Consider the following 13998-nt stretch of genomic DNA (forward strand, 5'->3'; position numbering starts at 1 on the left):
GATGAACTAACTGCTGATGTTGTTTCCAAGCAAAGATCATCTCATTGGGTATTCAGATCTTTGCTATGTTCCTATTTACTTCTCTAGTTTTTAAACCCTCCCTTCTCTATGTTATAAAAATTTGTTAAAGATACTGAAAAAAAATGAATACATTCTCTAATTTTATATGCTGTCAACACAGTTCTGGTTTCCCATCTCAGTGCAACTACCTGTACAATATTTTACAAACTTGCCATAAAAGAATATCTCCATCAAGTTTAGATATCTAACTTCAAACCCTAGAAACACAACTATTAAATTCATGAACACAGAAGACCTTACTGTATTTATCATATGATGAAATTCTCATCTGGAATTCCTATTCACTAACTAATTAACACTCTCAGGATCAGGCACAATATCACATTGCATTTCTCCATAAATTTTTGCCCATGGGTCAGAAACCCTAGAATAGCATTTTTGTAATTTTCTTTAATTTGCTGGCTGATTTACTTCAAATACTGTCACCACTACTCCTGACATGCTTCTGAGTGGTAATCTTACATCAAGGTTAAGAGGCAACTCACCAAAATAGAGCGTGCCTTTAAGTGTCCCATGATTTCTGGTAATTTTATGTAGGTTTCAGACTATTCAAGTGACAGCTAAATAAAATACTTGTGCACTAATCATGAGCATGTTAAAATACTGCGGCCATTAAAAAAACACAATTAAATAGGAAAAACAAAATTATGTTCCAGGTAAGAGAGTGAGTACTGACTGCGTGGTAACCATGGGTAGAAGTAGCATATTGAGGGTCTCAATGGTGTATCCGAACATACCGAGGCGCCGGTCACCCCCAAACGTACGCATCACTGCCCCATCCACACTGCCACTGCTAGGGCCATTGATGTGCCCATTTGTCAATGTGAGCTCTGATGGAAGTTCTCCCTCATGGGCTGCATACAGATCTTCCAATTTCATCTGTGTAATTACAAAGCATTATTACTGCAGTTCAATAAAATATCAATAACAACCTGTACATCAATACATATAGGTCATTAATGCAGAATACTATATCATACTTGCATAAATAAATATATATATATATATATATATATATATATATATATATATATTATGCTGGCGAAGCTCGCACTATGCCTCCCCTCAGGCCCGCTAGCAGGTACTATGGGTTACGTTTTCAATCCACATGCCCTTGCTGGTTAACCCATGACAAAGTGGAGTATGTTGTGTGTTAAGTAAAACACATGTAGAGTAGTGCATGAAACAGTTAAAGAAAAGTGTTTGAGAGAATACGCTGGTTTACTCTCCATGTTAATGTCACACTGAAAAGGTCAACAAAGGCGGATGGTATGGATATCCTGATGGTTAATGAAACAGGGGCTCCAGGTATCCCTCATCACCAGCACTCCCATCGTTGATCAGCTGGTACTACAAGAAGGCATATTACTGGACAGAGGGAGAGGTTTATTACTGGAGAAGAGGGAGAGGGGATTGTTAAGGCGCAGGGGATAGGAGGGCATGGAGAGTGATGTTTTTGTTGTTTTGTTTTGTTTTTAAGGTGATAATAATCTGTCATGACAGATTAGATGGACTGTAATTCATTATGGCATGTTTATCACAAAGTTATGTTTGTAACTACCCCCAAATTAGTGAAAAAACAAAAACTTTGAAGATGCATGACAGGAACCCCAAAAAGCAGAAAACACATTTTCAGGATTTATGACAGCAAATCCAAAACATGCAAAAACAAAAAACATTCAAGATGCTTGACGGTAACACCTCCCCCTTCCCTTCAAATGAAGATGCATGACTGTAACCCCAAAATGGGTAGAAAAACACTTTCAAGATGCATGAGTCACTTACTACACAACTTGTAACATACGTTGTAGTAACTAAATCAATAAAGGGTTGTGTACACCACACTAAAAGTGTTCCAGTCTGCTGATACACCTCCATCAATACTTTGTTTAATATAAAGCAGTGTGGACTACTTACAAGTATACAGAACTCTACTATGCTACATTAGTTTATAACAACAGCAGATATTATTCTACAAAATTTTAACTGCTACCAATACTGGCTGTACTCTAAAGGTATATCAACTAAATGTGACACTAGTTATTCAGTCAAAGCACTCAGGGGTACACCCAGGAATTTTCTAAGGGGGGGGGGGCCATAGTGAGGTGAGGTCAGGTAATCCAATAACTACGAGGAGGTCACATGCAGGTTTAGAGTCAGGGAGCTGCTGGCTCATGTGTTACTCTTTGTTCGTACTTGCCAATTTTTCGTGTTTTGCTGTTATTGAAATAAATATATATACATTTTTAAAGGACCCAGAGAGCTAAGGGTGGGGGGGGGCTGGGCCTGGTAGCCCCCCCCCTCTGGGTGCACCCCTGAAAACACTACAATGAAGTACCTACACATACTGTACACAACCAACTAATTACAGCAGTCTAGGACTTTAAAATAGCTACCAAAAATATCATGCTGTATCTCAAACTAGATCACAGACATTCAAAGAATCTTCTTACCAGCTGATCCAAGTGAAGCAGGGGAAAAAAAAAAAAAAAAAAAAAAAAGCATTAGAATTAAAGCAACAGAGCCAGGAATCCAAGCACTTGTTAAAGCTTGAATTAATTACTTGTTCAACCACAGGCCTTAAAGGTAATGCATTTACAGTTATTACAGCAATATAGATTAGATCAGCTTATCTTTGCTTAAAAAAAAAAAAAAAAAAAAAAAAAAAAAAAAAGAGAGAGAGAGAGAAATCATACAGAGTATTAAACAGCAAGCCAACCATTAGTACAAATTTCTTCCTGCAATAAATTATTATTATTATTATTACTATTATTATTATTATTATTGTTATTATTAGCGGTAGGTGGTGGCGACCATCATCCATTCACTTGATGTAGTGCTGCCTACTTCCTTAGCCTTTATCATTCTTTTTCTGTGCCTGCCCTCCTCTCTACCTATTTCTCCCATCTTTCCCGTCACTTCTTATTGCTTTTCATTTCTTTACAGGTGGCTTTACATTGAGTGATAAGCCAAATGGTTTCCTGTAAGCCAAGAAACCATTTACAACGCTGGGTGGTAACCATATAACCAAATCATACGTGCTCCCTACGTGTCAACAAGTGGGTTGGTGGAGGGATAGTGCCCCTCCCTGTAAAACAAATAACTCAAAGTCAAATGGCCACCCCTTACATGATTATAGTGTCTGGCAACAGATAGATGGATAGATTATTATTATTATTATTATTATTACTGTACAGTATTATCATTATGGTAACCACATCTTATTAAATTTAAAATATTTTACTTTAACTATGATTTTCAATTGTAAATGGTTTAAAATATTATAACCTTTATGCTTATGATGACTTGCCACAGTACATTTGGTTGGCCATGTAACTATGACTAACCTGTTCCTTGATCCATTCAGAATGTGGACGAGACCTGGCAATCTGAAGCTTGAGGTCCTCATCCCGGATCAATATTTTCTCTTGGGTGTCTACCAGCAACATCCGCCCTGGCTTCAACCGGCTCTAAACAAACAAATGCAATGTCAGACAGTTTTCTTCTACAATACATGCTCTGGCTATGACAGACACACTACTAATGCTAAATCAAGTGGAATTTTGAGAAAACAAATTGGACTCTTCAATATACCATATAAACTATATGTGGTGTACCCAAATAACACAGAAAAACTCTTAACACTCTGAATATAACTGTTCTTGTGCCTGTCTTAGCCAAGAGCTCAGTCAACAACTGACAAAAATATAGAGGTCTGGAGAGGTAAGCCAAAAACTTCCAGCTCCTGCAGGATCTGTAAATCTGGAATCATTAGGTTTTAGTACAAATATTCATGGTTAAATCCTGGGCATGCTAAAAATATTCAAAACATAACTTGATAAGAACAGGAAAATAATTATCAGCTTCTTTTTTGTGTGTGTGATTAAATGATGTGCTAAGCTGTGCAGATCCTCTTGTCCTCCTTACCTGATAAACTTACCTTGAAAGTTGGCAATGAGAGATTTTGTGAAAAATCATACCAGCATTTTTTTTTTTTTTTTTTTTTTTTTTTTTTTTTTTTTGAGGGGGGCAGGGGCTATACATGGATCTTATCAAAACTGCTTTTAATATGTTGAAAGTATCACCACTGAAAAAAGCTGAAACTGTATGATTCTTCCCCAAACCTGACCCATCACAGACAATGTCCAGCTGACACACCACCCAGCAGCATTTCCACGGGCTATACCAGGGAGATGATTATGGTGATGAGAAGCTGTAACTATGCAAAAGACCAGGAAAAAAAAGATGATGATATTCTCAGTCACGTCCTGAAATGATGCTGTGAATTATGATGTGGTTGTTAATGAGGAATGTTGGGTGAGAGTGGCTACCAGCCCTGGCCAGTAGATCATCAGCAGGCCAATCGAGCTTCTGGTTACCTTCTGTAGAATATTCTCGGGCTCTGTGTCATATACGCCCACTTCTGAGGCCATCACCAGCACTCGGTCTTTGGTGACGTAATACCGAGAAGGGCGCAGACCATTCCTGTCGAAAGGAGAGTTTGAAACAAGGCTGTTAGTTGTCTGCTTTGTGTCCGGTCATCTACACGCGTTCAGAATAAAGAACCATCCAAAGAGCGAAGAAGTTTGTGCTTAAAGACACTTGGAACTCTCTCAGCATCTTGCACACAGCAGAAATCCTGAGAAATTTGAAGAGTCACATTTTTAGAGTAGCAATTATTCTCCAACACTTATATTATCCTAGCATGCATCTTTGTCTTGCAAATGACTTAACTGTAGTACAATATCATACATTTTTTATTAATATAAATAAATAACTGGAGGTAGATAAGGTCTAACACTGACAAGCTACATAGCCATGTGACTTAACAGAACTCTTCAGATATTTCAGAGACAGTAACAAGGAGAGTTAGTCAGTAAGAATTCTGAATTAACAGACCATAAATAGGTAACACATGACCTTTAAAAACAATGTTGATTTAAGCTAAATTAAAAATCAAAGGCTCTGAAACTTTTAAACAGAAGACACATTCACAGCATACCGATTAAACATCAAAAGGGTTGATATCCTCTCAACTACAATAAATATACAGTACGTAACTGTACAAACATGAAGAACTCCCAATTACAATATATATTATTTTCGCATATGATAATATACTTACTATTTTGTGATAAAAAATTAACTAAGGGGAAGAGATAAATCAATGGCAACAAAATATGTATGCATCAACTGCTGCACTTATTGCAAATATATGAGATGAGTGATGGACTTTGCTATTTCAATTGTATTTACTACACATACTGTATGCATCCTTATAAATTCAGCCAGTAAACATCCAGTAGAAAACTTATTACTGTGCTCCTTGTAGACAAGGTACCTTTTTCTTATATTCCACTTTTTGTTGATATGAAATATCTGAATGCAATAAAAAAAAAATGATGATGACTTTTCACAGATGGACATACCAGTACATGATAAAATCCTTATGTGGGGACAGATCGAAACTCACTGACCCTATATGTTTGCATAAAACGACTGTACAGTGGTTTGCACTATGTTCCAAATGAAAAACTTAATTAAAGTTATAATGCTGACTAATGATAAAGTGCAGTGTATAAGGTCATCAGCAATAACCTACAAAACAAATTGCACTAGAATACCTGTAATACATCTTTGCACACAAGCCAAATGATCCTAAAAGAACAAAAAAGTCACTGACAACAGCACTGTCTCTGTGAGCACTCTAAAGTACACAATCTTTTACAACCAACAGGAACAGTACAGCTGGGTTGCAAGCAAACATATGCAACTGATCACATTAACATGCAACACGTTTTTGCCGGTAAGAGGATATCTCCCCATTTTACAAAGTTAACTGGGAATTATTACCAAAACATTTAGCATTTAGACTGAAGGAATTAGAAAAGGTCTTCATTAGACCCTCCAGGATTGTTTTTATTCAGCTTAGGGAAGATTTCTCAGACTACAGGGATTAGTGGGTTAGGTACTCTCAGTAATAAACTCAACAAAATATTCAAGAAAAAAAAAATTATGAACTGCTTAATCCTTCAGAAGTAATAATACAATAATTTCTTGATATTCATTAACAACAGATTTGAAAGTCAGCAAGGAGCCTTTCCACTCATCATGAATAACCAGTACTATCTACAAATGCGTTTGTATCACTGTACTGTACTGTACTTGTTTTTTTTTTTTACTGCATTTACTTAAGTTTATATTTTCATCATACTAACATTACATTTAGCTTCTATATGAGGTCTGTCTAAAAAAGAAATCAAACTTTTTAAACAGCACACCAATTAGCTGACATAGCATTACTGCGTGAGGAGCGCTGTGTGGTGGCAACATTGAGCTTTAGTCTAACACTATACTGTTAGTGTTTGCCTGATTCTCCTGTGCCCCGCCCCCTTGGCCCCGCCCACTCACCCGTAGGCCCGAGTAGGAGTTCTGAGCCAGTCTTGCCAAGCCAGCATCAGGTAAATATGTCAGGCACTCTAGCTAATCGAAGCAACAAAACTTTTACTTAACTCTTTAACTGCAATGATATCTTTTTCCATTTAACTAGGAAATATGTTTCGTAGTAAAGGAGGTTGGAAAAAAGTACCAAAGAATGTCATCGGCCTGAAAGGTTTGTGAAGTAATGAAAGTTCCCTCTACGAAAACAAAAAGGTATACATTCTACGAAGAACTGTTTTGACTTTTTCCTTATATATAAGATGGAAAAGGAAAGATGATAAGAAATATAGAACAAAAGCAACAGAGGAACGGGAGATGAATTTGAAGAAGGAGGAAGAGGAGGAGGAGGACTGGCGCGCGCACAAGCACGCACGTGCGTACACACGAGCGCACACACACACACACACGCACACACACACACACACACACACAGCACAACCCTTTTCCCTCTGTAAGATTTTAATAACTTCACATGTACTGTATAGAATCAAAATTCTTATACAGCAGTGTTGGTATAAATAATTATACTGTATAAATAACCCTCCCTACCCCCCCTGGGGGTAGGGGGGGTTTCAAGAATACTCCCCCAGTATCCCTGCTTGTCGTATGAGGTGACTAAAAGGGTTGGTGGTGGGTTAGTGCCCCACCCCGTGAAAAGAACTAACTAAAAAAGCGAATAAAGCGCCTCGAACCCAGACGGACCATACGTTGACGACTAAGGAACGGACAAAGGACATTCTTAGGGTGGGAACGTGGAATGTGAGAGGAGTGAATGATGAAGTGAAAGAGAGAGAGATTGTTCATGTGCTTGAGGATGCAAAAGTGGATATATGTGGATTGACTGAAACTAAATGGAGAGGTGAAAGGGTGAGAGAATGGGAATATGGTTTAGGTATATGTGCGGGAGTCAATGAAAATGAGAGGGCAAGAGAGGGAGTATGTCTGATGATAAGCAAGAAGTGAAAGGAGAATATAAGAGAGTATGGAACAGTGGGTGCAAGGATTGTATGGGTGAGGATGAAAGTAGGTACACAAGCGTTGGCGATTGTATGTGTGTATGCCCCGACAGAGGATCGAGTGGCAAGAGTGAAAGATGAGTTTTGGGCGAGTGTACAAGCGTATATGGACAAGTTTGAGAGGAGCGAGAGAGTGCTGTTGATTGGAGACATGAATGGCAATGTTGGGAATGTACGAGTGGATGGAGTGGTTGGTCAGTGGGGTGTGCCAGCTGACATAGATGGGAATGGAAGTGCTTTGGTGGACATCTGTGCTGGTAAGGGGTTGGCAATAGTCAACACCTACTTTCGGCATAAGATGATCCACCGGTATACATGGAGAGTAATGAGGAGGATGGATGGTGAACTTGTTGAATGAAAGGCAATGATAGACTACGTGTGTGTGGATGAGCGAATGAGAAGACAAGTGGTGGATGCAAGAGTGTGGAGAGGGTGGGGGAAAGGAGTCTCAGACCATCACTTAGTGAGGGCCAAGGTAGAGCTGCAAAGAAAGTGGTTGAGGAGACGAAGGGGAAGACCGGAGGAAGCAACTCCTGTGAGAAGAGTGGAGAAATTGCAAGATAGTGAGAAAATGACAGAGTATAAGAGCATAGTGGAAGAAAGATTGGGAAGGTATGAGCTAGAGCAGATGGAAGGGGTGGAAGACCTATGTAAGATATTCACGGAAGAGATAGGTGCAGCGTGCGAGGCGGTTTGTGGAGTGAGGAGGAGAAGCAAGGGTGTGCAACGGACAGCATGGTGGAATGATGAGGTGAAACGAGCTGTGGAACAAAAGAAGAAGGCATATAGTGAATGGTTAGCGAGTAGAGGTAGGGGAGAAGATGAGAGAAGAGAGAGGTATATGTGACCAGGAGAAAGGAGGTTAAGAGACTGGTGAAGGAGAGTAAAAAGAAAGTGGATGAAGAGCTTGGGAGGAATCTGAGTGTGAAGTGGAGGGAGAGTAAGAAATTGTTTTGGAAGGAAGTAAAGAAAGTAAGGAAGTGTGAAAGGCGAAACAGTAGGGGAGTGAAAGACAGGAATAATAGATTGTTGGTGGAGAAGAGAGAGAAACTGAGGAGATGGAAGGAGCACTTTGAGGATTTGTTGAATGTAGAGAGTGAGAGCAGTGCGAGTATAAGTGGTCGGGGAATGGCTGGGAGAAGAAGAGATGAGAGGAGGGAGGAAGAGATCAGTAGGACGGAAGTAGTGGAAGCGATGAAGAAGATTAAGTTGGGAAAGGCCCCAGGAATCAATGAAGTGTGTGGTGAAATGCTGAGGTATGGGGGTGAGATTGTTGTGGAGTGGATATGGAAGTTGTGTAGATTGGCTTGGGAAGAGGGAAGGGTTCCAGAGGACTGGAAATCAGGTATAATTGTTCCTTTATACAAAGGAAAAGGGGATAGAGAAGTATGTGGTAACCATAGGGGTATTTGCCTACTTAGTGTGACTGGTAAAATATATGGTAGAATACTCATTGATAGGGTTAGGCATATGACAGAGGAGCTAGTTGGAGAAGAAGAAGAGGGATTTAGGAAGGGAAAAGGGTGTGTAGATCAGATATTTGTTCTAAGATGTTTAGTGAAGAAGTATCTAGAGAAGGGAAGGAAAGTGTATGCTGCTTTCAAGGACTTGGAGAAAGCTTACGACAGAATAGATAGGCCAGGCATGTGAAAGGTATTAAGAATATATGGAGTGGAGGGGAAACTGTTGAGTGCTGCGAAGAGTATGTACGAGGGAGCTAGGGCAACGGTGCGAGTGGATGGTGAGCTGAGTGAGTTCTTTGATCTCAATGTGGGACTGAAACAGGGTTGTGTGATGTCTCCATGGCTGTTTAATATATACATGGATGGGGTTGTAAAGGAGGTGCAGGGTAGGGCAGTGGATGTGGGGGTGGCTCTAATGAATGAGGGTGAGATTTGGAAGCTTCCGGTGTTGCTGTTGGCTGATGATACAGTACTGTTGAGTTTAGATGAATGGGAGTTGCAAGGTTTGGTGAATGAATTTGGGACAGTGTGTAGGAGGAGGAATCTGAAAGTTAATGTAAACAAAAGTAAAGTTATGGTGTTTGAGAGGAATGAAGTCACAGAATGTGCAGTGAGGTTGGATGGTGAGGATATGGAGAATGTGAGTGCATTCAAGTACTTGGGTAGTGTGATGAGTAAGGATGGAACTTTGGGGGATGAAGTGCGTGAAAGGGTACAGCAGGGAAGGAAGGTTGTTGGTTCACTGAAAGCAGTGATGAGAAATAGAGGTGAGTATGGAAGTTAAGAAGTTACTGCATGATAGTATTGTGATCCCTACCCTGACGTATGGAAGCGAGGCATGGACCTTGCAAGAGGGGAACAAGTCAAGAGTGAAAGCAGTGGAAATGAGTTACTTGAGAGGAGCATGTGGAGTGACGTGGAGGGACAGGTTGACGAATGAAGAAGTGAAGGAACGCTGTGGGGTGGATGTGGATGTGGTTGAGAAGATTAGGAGAAATACACTGAGGTGGTTTGGACATGTGAAGAGAATGGAGAATGAAAGACTGACTAAGAGGGTGTATGTAGGTGAGGTGGAGGGAGGGAGAGGGAGAGGTAGACCGAGGATGAGGTGGAGGGATGGAGTTGAGAGGTATATGAGGGAGGGGGGGGGTGAGTTGGGGGGAGGGTAGTCAAATGGTGGGTGACAGAACGACTTGGTGTTTTGTCTGCGGCCACCCTTTGCGGGATTAGGGCGTCAGGCTATAGATAGATAAATAGATAGATAGAGTTGGTGAAGCCACTTACATTTCATTATCCTATTTCTGTATTCAATCCCTCTAATTTCAATGAAATTAATGAAGGATATAAATAAGGAAAATTACAATATGGTTATGATATTGTGGTAACTTACCAGACATAACAGATGACTTAATATGTTTAATAGTAATAGCGGCACAGCTGCGATGTGTTATTGCCAAACTCTGAACTTCCTTGGCTCCAAAATTCAGCTGCAGTCGCGGGAGGAGGCTGGGTGGTTCTTTTCAAACTGATTTTGATTCAGTTAGCAAATTTTAGTGCTTCCTTTGTCAAACAGAAATGAATTCAAAGTAAAAGTAAATAATATGATACTGTTTCATGGTAAGGCTCATTATTCTATTAGTAAGAAGAATAATTATCTCAGCCAATCAGCAACGAGCAGAGCTGGAAGTAGGCGGGGCATCAGAAGGGGGCGGGGCACAAGAGAATCAGGCTAACGCGAACAGTATAGCTACACTACGCTATGTCACTTAGTCAACAAGGTACACGCATTTGAGTGAACATGTGTTTAGTGGACTTGGCAGTTTGCTGCAGATTGAACAATTACGGTAAGGATTTTGAAGAAAAACGTGTCTGTGTGAAATTGTTTCAAATTGGGAGACTTTTCTGGACACTTTTCAAATGTTGCAACAGGCTTATGAGGAGGACTGTTTGAGCCATACACAATGTCGTAAGTGGTTCCAGCAGTTCAAATCAGAAAGAATATCCATTGAAGACGATCCCAAAACTGGACGGCCTTCCACATCATGAAACTATGATCATACTGAGAAAGTGCATGCTGTGATCCGTGAAAATCATCACCTGACTGTCTGCAAAGTTTCTGAAGGATTAGACATCTGTAAAAGTTTGTGCCACATGATTTTCACCAAAAAACTGAAGATGCATCATGTTGCTGCAAAATCTGTGCCATGTCTGCTGGCAGAGACGCTAAAAGAGAACCATGTAACAGTAACATAGGAGCTGTCTGACTGTTCGAATGCCGATGGAAACTTCCTGAAAGTGTCATAACTGGTGATGAATCATGGGTGTACAGCTACAATGTTGAACCAAAAAGGCAGTGGGTTGGAACAGCATTACTGCAACCAAAAAAAGCACATCAGAGTCATTCAAATGTGATGGCGACGCTGACCATCTTTTTATAATGGAAGGGCATCATTCATCGTAAGTTTGTTCCCCATGGTCAGATAATTCACCCTGAAAGGGTGCTGATTTCAGATACAGTAGGTATCCACAGTACACGAGTATAAGGGTGGTAGAGGAAGTCGCGTACTAGGAATTCACGTACTCAGAATACATAAACTTATGTGAAAAATTACATGTGGGCAGCACCCCCCTTCATGGGCAACCTTTGAGACGCCTTTCAGATCTAAGTATTGTACTGTACAGGGAAACTATCTAAGACATATTACCTAAGATAAAGTAAACCAACAAGATTTTAGCTTTACTAAATCATCAAGGATATGGCATAACTAAACCAACAAGAATATGACTGCTCACCTTGACCCAAGAGGAAAACAGGCTTGATGGAGGTAAGAAGGGGATCCGAGAAAGGATGAGGCACCGCATCTCCTGCATCGCCCACCACACCATCTTCCTCACCACTCTCGTCACCAGCACTTTCGACACTTTCACTAGCTAATGCACCCACTTCGTTCATAAACCCTTCAAAGTCTATTTCTGACACCTTAGACACTGCATCATCCTCTTGATCCTTCTCAGGATATGGCTCTTTGGATGTTGAAAGGAGTGATTCCTCTCTTTCTTGAGGCCGCAGGTAACGGGTGATGAGGGTTTGCTTCCGTCTGTTTATTCCTGGTTGTGGTTGTCTATGCAGTAGCGGAAGGTTCTGTCCAGCAGTCATCACCTCCTCCACACGCAACTGAAAGAGTTCGATGTCCTTGAATTCTTCCTTGCATTTATCAAGGGCACACTGTACCTGGCTGATCTCCATCATGGACAAATCTTCACTCTCCATCACTGGTGTTGCTGTCTTTTCTGTTAATATCTCCTGCTCTGTGTCGGCCTTGTCCACTCGCTGCATGACTTCCTGCAGATCCTGCTCCACTGCTGCCGATTGTAAGCCCCTGATCTCCACTGATGGCCTGAAACCCAGCCACAGCTTATGCAGCTGTGACAGCAGCTGCCTCGGCAGCGACCAGGGACTGAAAGCTGCTTCCCAGTGCAATTTCACACAGGTGCGCTATGAGGTGGCACCAAGCATGGTTCATTGTTGCAGCGGTTATATCTGCCTAAGAAGACAACAGGAAGGTGATGGCATTCTTGACGTTGAAAGACCGCCAAAAAGCCATAAAAGTCTTATCTGGAGTTGAAGCTGGTGGTGAGGGTGCTGCGGGTGAAGCGGGTGGAGTGTCCAAACCATCCTTGGCGTCCATGACATTACAAGTCAAGAATTGCCTGCAGTTCCTCAGAGTTGTCGGTCTTGCTGAGAAGGTGTTCGTAGAGGTAGAGGTGTTGGTGGTATAGCTGCTTCACTGTTGCAATTAACTCCTGGTCTAGCGGTTGGATAAGAGAGGTCGATCTGGGTGGCAAAAAAACAATCTTGCATTCCTTGCTGAGGTCTGCTAGCCAGGCTGGATGACTTGGGGCATTGTCGAGGATGAAGAGCACCTTGAAGGAGATGCCAAGTTCCCAGGATTTAGCCTTGATGTCAGGGATGAAGTGCCGCAGCAGCCACTCCGACATGATGCTGCTCGTCATCCAGCCGCTGGAGTTGCTGTACCAGTACATCCCGCTATCATCCATGCTGCAAAGATTCTCGTAACATCAGGGGTGTGCTGCGGTATGCACCACAACAGGACGCATCTTGTATGAGCCTCATAAGTTCACGGCTAACAAGACTGTTATCCTGCTCTTGTCCATTTTTCTACCCCAGGCCTGGCGCTGATGCTTACAAATATAAGTAGACTTTGGCACTGCCTTGTAGTATTGGGCCGTTTCATCAGTATTGTAAATTTGGTCCCTGCTGTAGCCACCCTCGTCAATTATCTCCTTTAGGATGGCTGGACAGTCCCTGGCTGCCATTTCATCCGCTCATGCACACTCGCCAGTGAGGCAAATGTGACGTAGCTCCTTCCTCTTCAGGAATCGGCATATCATCCCACGGAGGCTTTGAATGCTTTCTTGACACCAAACTTAAGAGCTGCAGCTTTGTAGAAAATCTTGGCCTGGTCCCTGATGTAGCACCAGTTCAGTGGAACTCCTTCCTTCTCTTTCCTCAGGATCTATGTTACCAGGTACCGCTCCATGAGAATTATTGTCTGGTTGGTCAGCCTGCTTCTCCCGTCAAGTGCCGCCATCCCATACGTCTTAACAGTCTTCTTTATGGCCTCCCTGTTCGCCCATATTGTTCGTACCATAGATTCCGCCAAGCCAAGTTCCTTCCCAATGGTGGTGTTACCCTTCCCACTCTCCTCCTCCTGAATGACTTCCATCTTCATGGCATGGGTGATGCACTTCTTCTTTCTCGAGGACAAGGCAGACATCCTGGCTCACAAAACAATAGCCTCAGAGTAGATGAGAACGTAGCTGGAACCGCGAGTGTACCCTCCGTGTGTGTGTGTTTCCTCTGCTGGGCCTCTCTCACCATCCTCCAAGCGGCGCATTTGGGCTTCAGGTGATGCGTGTGCATCATCAACATCACATGGTGGGTGGAGCGTAGGCAACCGTTATTGCTTCTTGGG

The 13998-nt window shown here is 41.7% G+C and overlaps 1 protein-coding gene across 1 annotated transcript in view; it reads right to left on the reverse strand.

Moving 5' to 3' along the window:
- LOC145413616 (uncharacterized) overlaps positions 1–13998 on the reverse strand; it is a 569601-nt gene that overhangs the window by 376205 nt on the left and 179398 nt on the right. The window contains exons 9-11 of the mRNA XM_080283270.1: positions 4461–4566; positions 3429–3551; positions 758–960 (exon numbers count right to left, since the gene is read on the reverse strand). Coding sequence (XP_080139396.1) covers positions 758–960; positions 3429–3551; positions 4461–4566 — 432 coding nt within the window. The remainder of the gene's footprint in view (positions 1–757; positions 961–3428; positions 3552–4460; positions 4567–13998) is intronic.

This window comes from Coenobita brevimanus, chromosome 97, assembly GCF_032717465.1.
Source record: "Coenobita brevimanus isolate Jiangsu-jjx chromosome 97, ASM3271746v2, whole genome shotgun sequence".
NCBI lineage: Eukaryota > Metazoa > Arthropoda > Malacostraca > Decapoda > Coenobitidae > Coenobita > Coenobita brevimanus.